Genomic DNA, 19,840 nt, shown 5'->3' on the forward strand with positions numbered 1-19,840 from the left:
ACCACAGTCCCCATCTCTCCAGCAACAGTAAGCCCTAGAAGGGGACCTCTGATTCATTACCTGACACCTCGCCGAACACAAAAGAATCCTCATACTAGACAAAGCATTCATGCCTTCACCTCTGACTACTACAGATGATTTTGTACATTTCCAGGATCTTTTTAAACAAGTATCTACAGAGCTGAACATCCCCTTCCAAGAGGTCACCGAAAACCAGCATGAGTTGATGGACATCCTGCATTCTGTGACATCTTCTAAAATAGCACTACCCATCAATCCAGGAGTCATGGAGCCGGCAGAGACATTTTGACGAACGTCTACAACAGAAATGCCTACTTGTAAGAGGGCTGACAAAATATTATGTTCCACCCAAGGGCTCTGAGTGGGTTTTTTTTGTTTTTTATTTTTTTTTATTCACCCAGTACCTAACTCGTTGGTAGGAGCTGCACACCAAAGGAACAAGCAGCATCATTATAGATTTACACCATCATATCGTGACTGCAAGAGGCTCGATTTGTTTAGACGCAAAGTATACAAGTCCTCAACATTACAATTCCAAGTGGCTAACTACGCTGCTCTTCTAAGTAAATATGACTACAGGAATTATACCAAACTTAATGACTTTATTTCGGACATTCTGGAGGCAAAGAAACAATAGGTCATGACCGTCATTACTGAGGCTCATACAATTTCTAGGACCACCCTACGGGCCGCGCTAGATGTGGCAGACACAGCTGCGTGGTCTACAGCAACTGTGGTGGTAATGACAGGAGCCTCCTGGTTCAATGCTGCTGCTTTCTCCAGGGAAATTCAATCTGCTATTGAAGATCTTCCATTCGGCAGTCAGAAGCTCTTTGCGGCAACACTAACAACGCCTTCCACTCAATGAAAGATTTCGTGGTATCCATAACTCAGTACCTAGGCGGAGGCAATACAGGTACCAGCCTTACCTTAGGCCACGATATCTGCAGTACACCCAACAATACACTAGACAAGACCAACATCATCAGAACCATGGCAGAGGCAGAAATCAACGATGCCTGACTAATTTGCTACAGTCATATTAATCCAGCAAGCAAATTTGAACAGCATAACAAGGGTCAAGAGAGTCTCACCTATTCTAACACCATGCTTGCAGTTTAACCTTTTGCAGCATGGTCTATTTCCAGTTTTAACAACTGGCAATGTATAGCCTCTGACAGATGGTGCTTCAGATTATTGAACAGGTTTATATCAACCTTTACGTCTATACCCCTTCCCATCCTCCTCCCCAGTCCCTCTTCAGGGACCACTCTCAGAAAATCTTCTCCAACAGGAGGTGGAACATCTCCTTCACCTATGGGTGACTGAAATAGTCCCTATTCAATTTAGGGGAAAAGGTTTTTATTCACATTATTTCTTCTCAGTGAAGAAGTCAAGAGGATGGAAACCTATCTTTGATTGCGAGCACTGAACACATTTGGTAAAAAGTGGAAATTTAAGATGGTGACACTTGCTACCCTCATACCAGCATTGGAACAAGGCAATTGGTTTTCGTCCCTCGACATACAAGATGCATATTTTCGTATTTTGATCCATCCAGCTCATAGACATTTTCTCCAATTCATTTTAGGTACACAACCCTACTAATACGAAGTTCTGCCAGTTGGCCTTTCTACAGCTTCGAGTGTCTTTTCAAAGGTCCTTTCAGTCGTCACAGCATACCTGCAAAACAAAGGGTCATCATATTTCCTTATCTGGATGACTGCCTTCTCAAAGCACCGTCAGAAAACTACTCTCATCGCTCGCTATCTGTCACCAGGCATTTATTTCAACACTTAGGCATGTCAATAAACTAAACCAAATCAATCTTAACCCCTACTCAGAAGATTCATTCATAGGGGCCAGTCTTGATTGTACAAGTGCCATTGCTTTTCTTCCCACAGACCGCTTCGACAAAATAGTGGCCTTGGTAAAGCATTACAGTACACTCTAAGAACGACAGCACATGACTGCCTCCAGCTCCTGGGCCACATAGCAATATGCAATTTTGTTGTCAACAACACTCACCTCCATATGAGGTGTCTACAGGGCTGGCTTAAAACAGTTTACGAGCCCAGCCTACACCCTTTATCCAAGTCCATCTCAATTCCACTACCAATAAAGAAGTCCCTTCAGTGGTGGACAGTGCCACAGAACCTTTGCTCTGGAGTACCATTTCTCCCCTCAGAGCCGTCCGTTTCCATGACGACAGGCACATCCCTCACAGGATGGGGTGCTTATCTATGACGACATACGGCTCAGGGACTGTGGTCCAGTAAAGACAAGAATCTTCACATAAATGTCCTTGAACTTACGCCTGTGAGAAATTTCTTCCATTCATTGCCAGTTATGTAAAACTGTATATAGACAGTGTCATGGAAGTGTTTTATATACGTTGCTGGGGGGAGGAGATCTCATGCCCTATGCGCAGAATCAATCATATCTTTTGGAACTATTGCCTAAAATATGGCATAAATATCATGGCTGTACACCTTCCAGGCACCGTCAGTACGACTGCTGAAGCCTTGGCAGGACCTTCCCACCAAGCACAAGTGGCAATTGAACCCAGACTTTTTGTTGTGGATTTTTCATCAGTGGGGTCATTCAACCATAGATTTATTTGCCACACAATTCAACAAAAAGTGTCACTGATTTTGCTCAAGGGCTGGTATGGGGAAAAGCTCCATGGGAGATGCCTTCCTAATGAGTTGGCCATTCCATTCCATGCCTTTCCCCCCATACCTCTGTTAAATAAGGTTGCCAACAAAGCAAGGAGGGAGAAAGCATGCCTAATTGTCGTAGCGCCATCGTGACCGTGACAACCTTGGTTTCCCTTCCTAATCAATATGTCCCGCACACCACCAATTTCCTTACCACGTATTCCAGATCTCCTTTTCCAGCCTTGAATGCAGACCAACTATCCAAATCTCTGCATGCTGTATCTGGAAGCTGGGCTCCTGAATAGTTCTTGTGCAGAAAACCAAAGTGTTCACAACAGAGCATCCGTAAGACTTATTTTTAAAAATGGGAGAGTCTCGATGTGGCTCTCAGACCATTAGTTTGCTCTCTCCATATCTTCCTTACCCTTCATTCTTGTTTACTTGTTGCACCTTAAATAAGCGGGCCTTGCCATGAGTTCCATCGCGGTTCACCTTGCTGCTATAACAGCCTTCCACCTCAAGATAGATGACTTGTCAATATTTGCACATCCGCTCACTAAGAAGTTTTTGAAAGGCCTACAAGAACTTTATCCAGAGGTCACCTGATCGGTAGACATCTCATTTTGAACATTCGTACTTGACCTTCATTTGAACCAAAGGTCTTTTGCACCTTTCTGTGAAAACAGCCTTTCTCATAGCATTATGTTGTCTATACGGGTGGCAGAAATTGCAGCTTTGATGGCATACCCTCCCGCCCCACATGTACCACCTTTTTTCAAAGACAGGCTCACCTTATGTACCCACCCCAAGTTCCTCTCGAATATATGGTGATTCTTCCACCTCAGTCAGACCATATACTTTCCTACCTTCTTCCTCAAGCCCCATGTGAACTCCTTCAAATCTAAGATGCACACGCTTGACTTAACAATACACTTAGACCATTTAGGTCCTCTCCAAAACTGTTCGTGTCTATAGCATACCACAATAAGGGTCAACCCATTTCATGACAAAGGCTCTTCCACTGGATTTTTGACTATATCAGACTTTATTTCCTGTCAGAGATGTTTCCTCCTAACAACGAACAAGCACATTCCACTAGAGCCATGTCCACCTTGATAGCATTCTTCTGTAAGGTTCCCATAATGGATATTTGCGCAACCGATATGTAGTTGTCAGACAACATTTTTGCAAAGTACTGTGCAATTACACAAGGTCCCTTATCCAACTTAAAATTCGCCAAGTTGGTCCTGTCTACCACATTCATGTCTGATCTGAAATCCCTATTTCCTTAAACACATATAGCTTTGCACCTATGGGGAAATTCATCTCAAAGAACATCAGTTACTGCACAGATGAATAACCTCCTTTTTTTTTCTTTTTCTTGAGAGAGAGAGGGGGGAGGGAGGGGAAGTTACTCATCTGTGAAGTAACTTACATTCTTTGCAGTGAGTGCTCCACTACTTTCCCTTCCTCCCCTCTACTTCGGAATTTTGTCCTCCTTAAGAGGTTTTGTTCCAGTTTGGAGGAGGAATTGAGGGGAAGGGAGCTTGCACATGCGCAATGCCTGCAAACTAGGAGCGTGCAGCTGCAGACATGCACATGCATGGCCCCAGAAACACTGCTCTGAAAACGCTGAAGGCTTAGTGTTGGCACACCAACCTGATGTGGAGTACTCACAGGGACACTCCTCTCGAAGAACGTCTGTTACTGCACAGGTGAGTAACCTTCCCTTGTAATACGTTCATTGTATACATTCAACAACCTTTGGTAAGTATTGCTGGGAGAACGTTGTTCACCAATCATGAATACTGGGTTTCTGTTTCTTTTTGTACTTTGTAGTTTCTCATCTTTCTGCTAGAACAGAAATCCTATATAAAGATGTGACATGTGACTCTTACGGTTTGGCCAGTGTTAATTTTGTGATTGTAAAACATTGATGCTCCCTGATTTGGTTTTTCTTAAGTGGATACTTAAAAAAATGTTCTGTTCCAATCTATATTGAGCTGTTAGACTATGGGCTTTTGATGAGTCTATGGAATTTGTTATCCTGTTTAGTTTGGCTACTCCTGGAACGTTTTTAGGGTGGGATCTATATTCATATATGTACAAATGGATGTAATCCGTGGTATGTGACAGTGCACATATTCTGTAGCATAGATGCAGAGTTTCTCCTTTTGTGTTTTTTACTCTGTACAGTAGCATGCATATGCTCATATCCCAGAACCCGCAGTGCTTGGTGTGTTCAATCACATGTTGAGACAGTTTTTGCCATAAAGAGCTGCATCAAATTTAAGGCAAGGCCACAACTGTAATGAATAGTCAGAAGACACAAGATGGCTTTGTTTGGCTGTTTCTATTTTTTTTCTCTTTTAGGTTATTTAAATTATAGGAATAATTGGGGTTTTGTATCTGGGGACTGTTTTGAGCTTTTGTTACTTGAATCATCCTTGATCATCTTTGATTAGCCTCAGTCTGCCTTGTAATCACCCCCCACCCAATGTGATTAGAGAGCCTTAAAAGCAAGAGGCTAAGCAACCAAGAGGAGCCAGTGAACAGGGGACTGCAGACAGAGGAGTTTGAAAATGAATTTGTAGGAGAGAATCATAATATAATTGTTATGATTAGGAAGGGCTGGACACTACTTCTATCTTCTAAACCTGCACCTGTATCCAGTAAAATCCTGTTTAGTTAACTGGTTGAACATTAAGTTTAACCAGTTAACTGATTAAACAGGGGCAGTCAGAGTGTAACAGCCCCTTCACTGCAGGCAGGGGCTACTCCAGCCTGGCTGCTTCCAGCCCCGTGTGGGGCAGCCGCCTCCCAGCCCTCATGGAATGGGTGCTGGCAGTGCTGGAACAGCCCTGCCACCCATGCTCCCTGGTTCTGGTTTAACCATTTCCCAGTAAGTATCACCCGTTACCCCTTAATATGCCAGGTATCCAGACAGGGAATCTGACCATAGATTCTGAGGTGGATTTGCAGAGACTGTGGCCTGCATTTCTCACACACAGAAAGCCAGGCTTGGGAGACCATCCAGTGTAAAAGGTTCCTGTTGGTGGAATCTCTCAGGAAGTCGATGGGAGATCTACAGGAAGAGGTGGCTAGGCTGAGGAGCATCTGAGCTCATGAGGAGTTCTACGAGAGTATTCATATGGAGACATCCAAGGTTGAAGAAACTATCCAGCTGCAGAGGGCTGCTGTCATGCTTCCATGGAGGTGGAAAATAAGGCTCTGTTACAGGAAGACATGAGGTACTGGTTACTTATGACAGCAGGTAGCTCACCATCCCTATTCCCAATCCACTTGCTGTGGTGATGGAAAACTGTTATGCTGCCCTCGCAATGACATAAAGGAATCAACTCCGAAGGTGGAAGAGGAGAAGCCACTACTCCCAGGAGGGGAGCAGTGGTTGGTGACTTTATTCTGTAGGGGACGGAGGCGCCTGTCTGTTGCCCTGACATGTCATCCTGGGAGTTGATGGCCTTCTGGGGCCTACATCTGAGATGTTAGAGGGATTGTCTAGGATCATCTAGCCCTTGAACTACTATTCCACGCTACATGAACACTAATGATTCTCTGAGGTATGATCCTCAGCAGATCAGAAATGACTACAAGGCTTTGGCAGCAAGGGTGAAGGAGTTGGGAATGTAGGCAGTGTTCTCTTCAATCCTTTTAGTCATGGGTAGGGGCCTAGACAGAGACAGTTGCAACCTGGAGGAAAGTTGCCTGTGTGTAAGGATGGTGTCCTAGAAAGGCTTTGGCTTCCTTGACCATGGTATGCTGTTCCAGAAAAAGATGAGGTTGATCTATCAAGGAAGGGGGAGAGCATATTTGGATACAAATTGGCTAACCTAATGAGGAGGGCTTTTTAAACGGAGTTAAAATGGGGCAGGTTACCAAAGCCCACAGGTAAGTAAAAAGCATAGAGACCTGAGAGAAGGGTTGGAGTTTGAGAGCATGAGCCATGACAGCAGGGATACGGGAGAGATGAAACTGAAACTGGGGAGGATCAAATCCATATCTTAGAGTAATGCGAGAAATATGGGGAATAAGCAGGGAAAAACTCATAATACTATAAATAGTTGGCACCACAGACTATGGTGGGATATTACTCATGACTGGAATATTGGAATAGAAGGATACAGCTTGCTCAGGAAGGACAGGCGGGGAAAAAAGGAAGAAGGTGTTGCCTTATGTATCAAAATATATGCACTTAGACTGAGGTTGAGATGAAAATAGGGGACAGACTTGTTGAAAGTCTGGGTAAGAATAAAAGGGGTTAAAAAAGGTGATGCCATGATAGTGGTCTACTATAGACCACTTCAGGAGGAAGAGGTGGATGAGACTGTGATGATCTTCCCCACATACTTTATGAAAATTAGCTTATAAGTATAAATATGCGTAACTTAAGGATGCTTTAGACAAATACCTCAGCCTATCAGTGTTACTGTTACAGTCTGCTGGATAAATCCTATGTTGGTGCATATATCATTCTTGTATGTAAGTTTGAAATATGAGACTATATAGGTTTAAATTTGCTAATGAGAGCCTTTACAGTTGTCCCTGATGCCTTAATGACTGAATGATCCGCTTAACGACTTAGACAGCCTTGTTTGTCCTGTAAATCCAAAGATGATTGGAATAATAAGACGTGGCCATCCCATCTGGTACTGGGATTCCATTTTAAGCCAGGTTATTTTCCATGGAAGGGGGAATGGAAAACACAGGATTCCCACCTTGTGGGGAAAGACTCTGTGCCTTGTTGAGGGGAGACCAGAGGATCTGGCTTGGCTTAGGACAGAGTGGTGGGGAGCCCCAGAAAGCAGGAAGTAGGGTTTCAGTCCCATGATCAGCACACCGGGGAATAATTCCAAGGGGTCTTTTGTGAATGCAACCCATCACAGAGGCTATTTTTTAAACAACTAACAAAAAAGTAATCCAAAGCACAGAACTTGGTAGTGATGGGAGACGTCAATTACCCGGACATCTTTAGGGAAAATAACACCAGCAGAGCACAGATTAAGATTTTGTTTTATTATTTAGAAGGTGGAGAAAGTTACTGGAGAGAGGCAGGTTTTTATTTGATTTTGACAAATAGGGAGGAACTGGTTGAGAATTTGAAAGTGAAAGGTAGTTTGGGTGACAGTGATCATGAAATGTTGGAGTTCATTATTCTAAGGTATAATAGAAGAGAGAATAGTAAAATAAAGTAGCCCTGTGTCTGAGAGTCTGTAACGCCAAAATGCTGTCTGTTCCCTTTGGGCGGTGCTGTTTCTGAAATGCTGGATGTTCCCTCCGAGCGGCCCGTGCTGCATGGGGAGTGCGGGGCCCAATCAGCCGCTTGCTCCCACGTGGCGGCCTCGCTGAGCGGCGCAGAAGTCAGCCAAGCGCTACGGCAGGAGGGGAAGGGGGGCAGGGCGGTGATGTGCAGTGTGACAGTGGCTCCAGGCCCTGCCCCCTGGCCATGAATGTTACCACCCTGCCCCTCTTTGCCTCCCGCCATGGCGCTCGGCTGACTTCTGCACCGCTCAGCCAGGCCACCGCATGTGAGCAAGTGGCGCAAGTGTCCGTTTGGGTTCCGCACTCCCCATGCAGCACGGGGAGCTTGGAGCCCAAAAAACCATTTCGACTTTGCGGTCCCCCCGAGTGAGAGGCAAGAGGGGGAGGAGAGCTGAGAGAGAGCGTGGGGGAGGCAGTAGGAGGAGAAAGAGGGAGACAGGAGGCTCAGGAGAGAAGACCGATGTGGAGGAGAGACCTGAAAATCCCGTCTTATGACGGGTTAATTGGCTAGTAGTAAAATAAAGACAATGGATTTCAAGAATGCAGAGTTCAGCAAAATCGGATTGGTAGGTAAGGTTCCAAGGGAAGCAAGTATCAGAGGAAAAACAGTTCAAGAGAATTGACAGTTTTTCAAAGACATTTTTAAAGGCTCAAGAGCAAACTACCACACATTGTGTAGGAAAGCTAGGAAGCATGGCAAGAGACAATCCTGGCTTAACTGTGTAGAAAATAGGTCAAATTACAAATGATGAATATAAATGAGTAAGTTGGGACAGAATTAGAAAGGTCCAGGCACAAAACAAGCTCAAACTAGCTAGAGACATAAAGCATAACAAGAAAACATTATAAAAATACATTAGAAGCAAGAGAAAGACCAAGGACATGGTAAGCCCATTACTCAATGAAGGAGGTAAAACAACAGAAATGGCAGATGTGCTTAATGACTTTTTTGTTTGTTTTCACAAAGAAGGTTGGTGGGACATCTGGCATAGTGAATGACAATGAAAATGAGGTAATAACAGAATCGAAAGTAGGGAAAGAACAAGTTAAAAATTACTTAGACAAGTTAATCTGAGGGGTAGTCTGTAACATTAAAAACAAAGAGCGGTCCTGTGGCACCTTTGAAACTATTGTTAAAAGTACTTGAGTTACAGGTTTTTGAAAACAGTCCTGAGACACATCCCTCCTATGCCTGATCTTGTTCCTTCAGAGAGTTCAAGATTTGTCAGTGTTGAAGCTAAGCTGAGTCCTTCCTGCGCCTTCTGTTTCCTGCACATCTAGCTGATGTGATAATGGTCAAGCCCCCTTCTTCAGAGCAACATCCCTTTTTAAATGTATCTTTAAATGTTTCTTCTTTTGTCATGTGATCAAGCTGAGAAGCTACAGATCCATCAGCCATATTAGTTAGTGCCCATTTGTAGAAAATTCATTATTCCATATGTCATAGATTTACAGGATCTATGCCATTCCCTAATTTTTAGACCATCTCTGGGGAGTATATGGTTGATGTTAGACCCCTCCCCCCGAAAAAACTCCTTTTTCCAGAAGGGCAGGCTATGCAGCCTTTGTGGCTACAAAATTGTGCCTCTGGGCTCCAGTATTCCTGTTTCTCTTACCCAGCACGTCCCATTGAAGTAGACTTCTGTTCAAAGACTTTTACTCCCTTCAAGGACCAATGCATTACAGCAAGTATTTGCAGCAACTTCAAATAGCCTTTTCAAAAGTAGGCTTTTTATTGGTCACCTGGAAAATAGCCTCAGGAAGCCCCTACGTTAACCTAGAAGAAACAGAGGTTAGGATGTATTCTAAACTGACACTCAGGGAAGAATAGAAATCTAATTTGGAACGTACAAAAACAGCAAGGTAGTCACTGGAGATAGTGTTCTTATTGTCATGTTCCAGTGCTGCAAGAAATTGAATTATAGCCCTCTTTTTTCAGAAATGAACTCTTGTGCAAGAGAGAAGTTGGCACTGTTCTCTGAAGATCTTTAATTGATGGGCTTTTCAGAGAAGAGTTATGGAAATTAATTTTTGTTGGATTCCATGGATTTTCCTTGTCACTGACTAGAAAAAGCTGTCAGGTGGTTGAGATAAGCGATAACTCAGCAAGCTGTGACAGTGGCAGCTGCTGAACAAGGGGAGAGGAACCCTATATTCCTTCCAGCGACAAGCAAGAGGAGAAAATAACGTTCGTGCATTATTCATGGCTATTTCACATACCTTTCCCAAATCTAAATTAGACACAACTAATTTAAATGAACTTATTAGAGACAAAATTAAAATAAAAATTAATATAGCACTGTTAAAAAGCGATTTATTTGGACTTAACAAATTAAAACATCTATTATCTTGCAGTGCTTCCCAGGTCCTTTAACTTGCACCACTCAGTCAATATAAGGCAAGCAGAAACTTTCCATAAAGACCCTGTTGGGATTACTCCTTCCGTGGGGGGAGATCTGAACAAATATTTCTTCAGGATTCTACACAGCCTTTTCAAAGCAGAGCATGGCTTTTATTAAGTCAACTGAAAAACTACGTCGAGAAGCCCCTAGGTTAACATAGAATAAGTCCTCCATTTCTTCTATACTGCCACTGAGGGAAGAATAAAAATCTGATTTAGAAAATAGAACTAGCATTTATTCCTCCTTTCCCAAAGGCCACAGTATGGGGGGAGAGAGAAAGAGAGGTCAGCGCTAAGGCAGAGAACAGCCCTCCTCCCTCTCAGAAAATCTGTCTCAAGAACTCTTTAAGTGCCCATGTCACTGAGAGAACCCCTCCCATTAGCATAAGGAGTCTTCCATTGATGTAATGCTGTCTATGTATTGATTCAGATTGGCGTGGAACTTAAGGGTATGGATTTTTAACATGCTGGACTGAATTAGATAAACCTGTCTGATTTTTCTAGTGTAGACCAGGCCTAAAACTTTCTCTTCAGTGTTTATGCTAGCTTACATCTGTTTTGGTTTGGGCAATGTGAGAGGTTTCAAACTGCCATGTTACTTTTACTAATTTAATCAGTATAGTTAATAACTGAAGAAGAATCTATTGTAAGCTTAAACCAACCCATGTATATTACCTGATTGTTTCTCTTCCACCCATAGTATATGCACCATAATTTAAGATGTGCTGAATTACTCAAATTCACTTGTTTATAGTCAATTTCTAACTAATTGGTATGCTTCAATGTTTGAGGGGCAAACATTGTGGGGTAATATTACTTCTTCAGGAATGGTTTTCCTAGAAATTGGAAACTTGGTGTGGTTGGGGTTTTTTTGTTTTTTTGTTTTGTTTTGCTGATGTGTTAAAATATTTGATATTAAGCTGAGTTGGAGATATTTAAAGACCGACTATTTGGAGGGTGTTAATTGATGAGATTAGCAAGTGCAGAAGTATTTCCATCCCTTTTCAAGATTTTTGCTTGTATTGAGATGTATTTTCTTGGAGATTCCTGATATGGAAAATGAAGTAATATATTTAATAGGCATATAGTAAAGGATAGTAACTGATGGGGAGCTGTTCAGAAATGCCTGATAGACTTCAGAAGTAAATGCCCTATTGAAAGTTGACTGGACTTCTAAATTCCTTGAGCATTTCTGAAATTTGACCCATTTGTCCTTAAAACTTCATAATGCATTGCAGACAGTGAAAGTGTGTTGTGAATGTTATGGATTTTAACAGTATATTTCAATTGAAGCTGTTTGTCTAATGTGCATATTCATAATGCAGTCCAAGAGCATAGTTATAATAATAAAAATAATTGTGAAATAGTACCATTTCATCTGTGAAAATGTTTATGCAAACCACTAGTTTGTTAAAGAAGATGAGCAATCATTAGAAGTGCCTTTTGAGAGGAGGGAATCTCTATAGTACCTGGCCTTTTCCATGAGTCTGATGTGCATATTTTTGACAGAAAAATGAATTTTTGTAGCTTAACCTCTTGGCAGTACAAATGGAATTCTGTACTTTACTTCCCGTAACAAACTGTACTATGCTATAGAGGATAATGTAAGGAAAAATATACCGAGCCATCATTTCGGTAATTTTTGTTGAAATACGCTTCCTTTTTTCAAATCTTCTGATTTGGATATTTATGCCTTAAGAGGAAGAGTTCACACTACATAATTTTATCAGGAAATTCCTATCTACACTATCATTTCAAATACACCTGTGTTAGTATTCAGAGCTCCAGAGAGGACAAGTCTTTGTTGCTTGGAACTGGTGCAGATAAACTGTTGGTAGTACCAGCCATGATTTGGTTTAAAGAAGCTTACATGGGTCCTTTCCACATGTAATGCACAGTTAGAAGATCAGATAAGCACATAACATGTATCTATTTCAGCAGTATATCGTTTCCGCAAGTATACATGTTATAGCACTATATTGTTACATGGATGTTGTATTCACCAGATTTGAATTCATGATAACAATTGAAAGGCAACCATCAACCTGTGAATGAAATTTGTGGTGTTTATATATAGGGAGGGAAAATATCTTTTTCAAATAATAACAAAAAACCTCACCTGAAATGATTTCCAGTACTGTCTACATTACGCTTTTTTGGAAATTCACTTGTGCAGTGCTGGTACTGGTAGTAGTGGTGGAAGAGCTAATGCAGATAGACCTCCAGCATATTGTAACCTATGTCTTCGGTATCTGCTCATATTAGAGCTAGATAATGCAGTGGTAGAAATGCCTGTGCCCTGTCTTAGTGAACCCAGCATTACTATCTCCAGAGGAGGAGCATTAGTGGTAGTAAAATATTTCCCAAGAAAAGGGGCTAGTGGAGATGAGGATAGTATATAACTTTATATTAGTCTTAGTACTGTAAGAACCTTTTGACAAGAATATTTATTGTATGTCCACCTGTATACTATGTGTAAGAATGTATACATTTCTTTTTGTAGCCACGTCATGAATACTTTAATGTCCCAGTGTACTAAATGGCTTCATTCATCATGCATGCAGAATTTCAGAGAGGAGATAGACCTGACTTATTCATGGCAGAACATTATCATCAGCTTGGTGAAATCAATCATCTTGAACACAATAGAATATACCACAACCATTATCTTTGCTGTTGTACGTTTCTTCTTCTCCTGTTTGTGTATTCTCATCTCATCTTGATATAACTTGTTCTTGTCAGCATGATTTCTTACTGTGTGAAAAGTTTCTAGTCTTATGTTTAACATTCAGCTTGAATAAGTACATACTGTAATATAAAAGGCCAAGTTAAGTATTTCAGCTGTAGTGTTACTTTAAAATACATATACAAATTGTACTATAAAGCTAAAGCTAATGATCACATGGGATGGGATAATGTGAATGTTACGTTTTTAGTGTGTGTATAGAATATATACATAGTTATATACATATGTATAAATTTGCTTTATGTATACTTGTAAAACTATGTATGTATTGCTAATGAAAAATGCAGAAGTAAAATCCATTTTCCTCTACACTTTTAATTTTCTTAGAAAGTATTATCACTGGGGCAGTGGTAATTTGCTGTTTATCATAAACATAGGTAGAGGGGAGAAATTGTTCTGCCTGATGGTTGGCACTTAGGATAGATAATGTTTTTTTTGTAATGTCACAGAATGTCTAAGCTTCTATCATTCTGATTTGTGTTTAAAGGTTGAGTACTTGAGCAGTTGTCCTCCTTTTTAAAGAAATGTTTAAATAAGTTACCCGGGTACATTCCTTTGCAACCTAATATTTCAGAGTTGTAACTTTTAGTTTTATTATTTAGTTGCTAATAGCATATTCCAGGCATATTAAAATTTTAACATTTATTCGTCAGTTTTTTAGATTGAAATAAGTTGTATTGAATTGCAAAAGGAATACTATTACTTTGAAACTTTCTATTAAAGTAAACTATCCTGGGTGTATGCAGAGCCAAGATGAAGATATATACTTTACCCTATAATGTCCTGTAAAAGTAAAGGTTGTTACATTATATAGAACTAGCTTATCTTTAAGGTAAAGATCATATACAGTTAAATAGAAAGGAACTAGTTAATTAAATCAACCCCAGTTTAAAATTTCAAAAATATTTCATGTGTTGTAATGCACTACATTTTAAATGCTAATCTGACTTGAAAGGGGGATTCTTGTATTTAATTTGCAGCATTTTGCGATATGTTACAGAAAATTAAAATAGAATATAAGGGTGGCTTTCCATTTCAAAGTTTGCTACTCTGTTTTGTAAGACATTATTAACAATTTGTGTGAACATGTGTGTTTGGTTAATGCTGCTTTAATCTGCATCCTCTCATGCCTGCTGGCTTAAAATGCTATGCATTGGGCTGTAACAAAATGCTGTTTTTCTTGTTGTTTGTATACAGCTGCTTGCTTTCATATGACTAGATAATGAATTTGCTTTCCTGGCATGTCTGAAATAAAGTATTGCATGTACTTCTGTCTCATGTGAATGGCTTTTTACTCCACTCTTGGTTCTGGTATTTCAAGTGCACACTGGTTACCTCAGTTAAATTCTGAATTGCAGATGCCATATGAAATGTTTTATAAAATGTTTTTATCTAGTTGTTATGGAATATATGCAAATGTTTTCTAAATTTATACATAAATAGAATTTAAATATAGCATAGATTTTGTCCATGTTTAGTTTCTTCAAAAGTTTTAACATTGATTCTTAAAATTCATAACAAAATGTGTTTAAAAATTGATAGGCATTCTAAATTGGAACAATGAAGGCAATAACATTTTCTCCTGAATTCTATGTCACAAGACTATCGCTCTCAAACAATAAGCATGCACTCTGATGCACTGGTGAGATTTAGCTCTAGAGTTGTAAAAACACAGTACCCGGTCAAGTGCCAGTGAATTTTATTTGAGTAATGAATCAAGCAGTGTGCCTAGCTAGACAGGATCGGTTAGCTGAAAAAACGTTTGACTACCAAAATTGAAGTGGCAACATTAATCAATAGTTACCATGGAGTTCATCATGTAAGAAGTGTTGTGTGTGGGGTGGTGTGTTTTTTTTTTTTTTTTTTTTTTTTTTGTAATTTAGGAAATAATCCAATTCACCTCAGTTGTAGTTGTAGATTTTCAAATCCATTATAATTGAGTGAGACTTGCAGAAATGTCCAGCTGCAGGGTACCTTGCAATCATAGTCCAATACGCTGCCCTGAGAGAGGACCAAATAAACACTCTTAACGGGTGTTGAAAAATTGCATTAAACAGAATACATTTGCTCATCAGGCCCCAGAAACTTGCATGAAAAAATTGACATTTCTTTTAATCCAAACATAGGAATATAGTTCAACAATCATTTCTTATAATGTTTAAAATCAGTGTAAAGGGAAGCAAATAGTATTTTCATGCTCCAAGATCATTGAAGAACAAAAACAAACTGAACAATATATTTAATGAGTTAATAGTGTCCTTTTCACTATTTCTTTTCTCACCAATTTTGATAATTCGTTTTCCTTCTATTATTGAGTAGAAATTTGCATACATATTTTTAACATTTTTATAATGTATAGTATGCCAAGACTGTTTCACACCTTCTTCCATGTGAGTACAGGTCTGGAAATATTTAAATATTGCTTAAGAAGGAAAACCTACCTTGTTACATGGCTGGAAGTGGGATTTTATGTCTTTGGCTTTATTGGAAAAGGATTTTTTTTCATTTTATTGAAAAGTAGGTGGATTGAGAAAATCCACTGGATTTTGTCTAATCAGATTGTAATAACCTTGATTTTTCAAGTGTGGGTTGTTTTTTTTTCTTAATTTCCAGCATTATCGTTGGAGTTGTGCATACATTGAGGGTAGGAATGGGCATCTTGGATGGGCTTACGCTGTTTAACAGTGGCCTTTGAATGTACTAAAACACACCTGTTTCATGTGAAGTGGCACTGTTAATATTTGTGTTTTTTAATAGTAAATCAGGGTACACACATGGGTTAATCTGAAGGTTATAAACCTGATCATTCTACATATAGAATGTATAGAGGATACTTTTCAGAAGTGCTAGTGTTACAATACTAAACCCCTTGAGTCAAATAGGTACAAACTATTAAAGTGATACTTTAAAAATGCATCTAAATATTCTGTAAAACTACGCTAATTGAGAATTTGCTGCTTAATTGTAATTTATTTTTTTTCTTGCTTCATGATATGCATTGTCTTAGGATGCTAAAGTAAGTTTTTCTTTTTTTCCTGTTTGCTGGGTTCTTTAAAATTGTTTTTGTTTCATAGAAACATAGTATCCCTCTTCATTGACTATTATAATGTTACTAGTAATTGTTGAAATGAACAGCTCAGTTTTTGTAATCTGATGGATCTTTTAGTTGTTTAGAAATAACTCTTCAAATTCCCAACATGAAAATCAGATATAGACTTATTTAATTTATTTGTATATATGCTAATCTACTTTATTTGGTGCAGGCCAGAGGCTTTCATTGAAAATGTAGTCCAATAACTTTAGGGAAGAACTGGTTTCAGAAGTATATATCTGGCCTAAAATATTAGTCACAAATCTTGGGCTTCTCTTCACTTCAGACTTGGCCATTTCATCCTTCTAAAGTAGTTTTTATCCAGTATACAGTAGTCTCTCTAGCTGGGAGGGCTATTTTGAGTATTAATGATTTTACCTGACTAGGACCTGTTTTGAAAACTTACAAGTTAAGATTTAAAGCAGTGGTTTGGTATTGGTAGCACCTTTTGCACAGCAGGCATCTAGGTACGACCCCCCCTCCTTTATACATTTAAAAACTTTTTTAAATATGTACTGCTATTATAAATGTAGGAGGAGAAGTGGGGCTGAGGGTGGAGGATGACAGCTTGCGTTCCCCCCCCACCCCCACATAATAAACTAATGATGTCCAGTTTGAGAGCATCTGATTTAAAGTATATTGTATCTGTACAGTACAACAGCCATTTTATTTTTTCTTGAGGGATTTTGGAGTTCTCGTCAAAATATCACAATGCAATAAATTTGAATCCATTACATGATTTTTTTAAAGTTTGTCTGTTTTTCTAAGTTATGACTTGTCCCATGATGTCAATATTTTGTGTGCTAAGGAGGGGTCATAAAGCTTACAAGCCATCCCTCTACATTACGGAAAACTTCTTAACAGCCCTTTTAGAAATGCAGCTGTTGTCATAAGACACTTTCCATATTAACTTTCCACATATGAGCATGTTTGTTAGGCGCAGAGGATCTGTTTACCACTTTTTTCAAATTTTTCCTCCACAGGAAGCTGAGACCCCACGTAGTGTACTTGAAGAAATTGGACTCACATAAATCTTCTCCTCTGGCGTTTCCTGGGTGTTTCACATACTGTAAATGTTCACTGCCATCATTTTAATGTTTAGCTAATGGTGTAAGATGCTGTCTGTCAGTATTACTGTTTTGCTAAGTTGCTTCATTTGGGCCTACAAAGTAATATACCACTTATAGGTTTAAAAAGGGAAGAAAAATTTAAGCCTCCAAAAAGGATAAAAGAAAGGGATTTCAGTTTACAATGAGTAATTCCAGACTCTCTCTTTGGTGCATCTGAGAAAATCATAGGTGATGACTTCTGTAATTAAACTGTTCTATAAGCAACTGTGAATCGGCTTCAGTGCATTATATCATTTTAACAGAAAGGAAAGTATTTGTGACAACTTCAGTAATTATATCATGTTTAACAGGAAGAAAAGTATACGTGTCAACTTTAAATGTGAAATGTAACAACATGGAATTTGGTTTTATGCAACCAAAGACTTATTTGTTCATCTACATTTTGACAGCATTTGTGAAAATTGTTTTTTCAGTTAATACAGAAAGATTGGGAATTAGCTGCTTACTGTGGATTTTTTTTCATTATACCAAAGAACCCTATTATGAGCTGTATATAAAACTGGTATGAGCTGTTAAGGTGTTTTCATTTTTAGCAATGGGTCTGTAACCAGACCACTTGATAGACATGAAAGTATTCAATACAAAGATTTTACACAAAACTGCATGAGTTAGAGTTAACTTAATACAAAGGGAATGCAAGTTGTAAGAAGTAAGTTTTATATTGGAATCATCCTGTTTTTAACTCCAGTATTATTGCTTTAACCACTGTGAACTTACACCTAGATTATGGACTTTGCCCTTCTTACTGTTCAGATGAGTAGATATATAATGTAAAATATGGTGGGGGTAGCACTTGAAATCATGGTGAGGAGAGGGGCTGACTTAAAGGGAAAGTTACAAATGTGCAATTTAAAAGAGAGAAAAGATGGGTGAGGCAAGATATTTCATTGGACCAATTTCTGTTGGTGAAAGAGACAAGTTTTTGAGCTAACTACACTGAGGTCTTTTCTAGGTCTGTGAAATGTACTCTGAGGGCGACAGCAAATACAAGGTGGACCAGATTGTTTAGTAGTAAACAGTTAATCTATATTGGAAAGGATTATTCAACTTAAAGGGTCTCATTAATACCCCTCCAGGCCTAAGGTGAAAAAGAAGCAGGCAGAAGACCACTGAGAGAGGGCTTACATTTATAACTTTGCTACACATTAAAAATCATGGACTGATCAGACATTGAATTTATAGCTTAGAACAATAATCTATATCCACTAACAACCCCCCTACCCAGTTAGCTTCTCTACCTTTCTCCCCCTTCTCACCCCTAAGAACGAGGGGCGCGTTAACAGGCTGTCACTTTGAATCCTCCTTGAAATGTAACAACTACTTATGCAAAATATTCTGTTCCACGTTGTATTTAGCTGTGACCCTCTGTGTACATTTCTCACACCTGAATAAGAGCTCAGTGTAAAATCATAAGCATTTTTCTCTCACACTGATAGTTGGTCCAATAAAAGGTATAATCTCACCCACCTTGTGTCTCTAATATTCTGTGACAGACATGGCTGCAACACTTCATGTAACAATTTAGAAGTTCTTGTTTTGATTCCTAGAAACAAGACTAATGGCATTGCATTTACTGCTGTATTATTATGTTCAATGGTGGCATAAGCACCTATTTAAAATCTTTTAATAATCTATTTCATTAATAGATCTTTTTAATTAATGTCCTGATTGTCACCATACCTGCAGGTGACATCATTGTTAAACTACTAAGCTTAAAGAAACACCAGTGTTTGTTTACAGTAGAACCAAATTAATTTACACTATTTGAAAATTAGTGAGTTTCAGCATGTAAATGAACAAATCAAGGATAATACACCATAAAATGTACTTCATTTATTTTGACAGTTGCGTATTACAATATAGTCTACACTTCCGAGTATTTACTCCGAAACCTCTGTACAGAACTCTGTTCTGTTACTGAGAAAACCAGTGCCATTTTTTTCTGCAAATTACATATGAAGTACACAGTAGAACTTTGCTGTATCTTCAGTGATCACAAGGTGAGTGGTTTTTTTTAAGCTTGCTGTTATGTTGGAACTGACCAGGACTCCCTCACATTTCAGTTTGCACACTTGATGTGAGCAGTACCACACATGTACAGTATTGATTTCCGTTCATTTACAGAACACAGGCCTCTCAGATCACTAGAATATCATATTTGTATCAGGTACACAAGAGCCCTGTTTTGTATTTCACTCATGTAGAATGTGCAAAAAAGAGGAGGTACAGCTAGTATCGGGATGGCCTGTTGTTTGTGCTGTCAAAATGATTCTTTAATTTAAAGTGTCAACCCTAAAGCAGTTTTATGTGTGTTTTAAAAAACCTGTTTCTAAGGTTTGTCACTTGTATGTGCTAGGCTGAATTAAGCTTTGTTGTGATTGTCTCAAAACCTGTGACCATTGTCTTAGTATCACATCAATTTAATTGTAATAAATGCTCATTTTTACACCATTGCTATGTGCTTATATATAATCAGAGGTTTAATATTTTTCCTGAGGAGAAAAAGGATAG

General features: G+C 39.1%; 1 protein-coding gene across 4 annotated transcripts in view; it reads left to right on the forward strand.

Moving 5' to 3' along the window:
- AP1S2 (adaptor related protein complex 1 subunit sigma 2) overlaps positions 1 to 19,780 on the forward strand; it is a 62,061-nt gene extending 42,281 nt beyond the window's left edge. For 2 of the 4 annotated variants that reach the window (XM_075914237.1, XM_014573471.3), the window contains one exon: positions 17,183 to 19,780. In XM_075914237.1, the coding sequence (XP_075770352.1) occupies positions 17,183 to 17,230 (48 nt within the window). In that variant the 3' untranslated portion in view covers positions 17,231 to 19,780. Of the gene's footprint in view, positions 1 to 12,865; positions 14,376 to 17,182 lie in introns of those variants that run through there. The other 2 variants (XM_014573472.3, XM_075914243.1) reach the window with 1 other exon arrangement.
- The last annotated feature ends 60 nt before the right edge of the window (positions 19,781 to 19,840 follow it).

Source organism: Pelodiscus sinensis, chromosome 1 (assembly GCF_049634645.1).
Source record: "Pelodiscus sinensis isolate JC-2024 chromosome 1, ASM4963464v1, whole genome shotgun sequence".
Classification (NCBI taxonomy): domain Eukaryota; kingdom Metazoa; phylum Chordata; order Testudines; family Trionychidae; genus Pelodiscus; species Pelodiscus sinensis.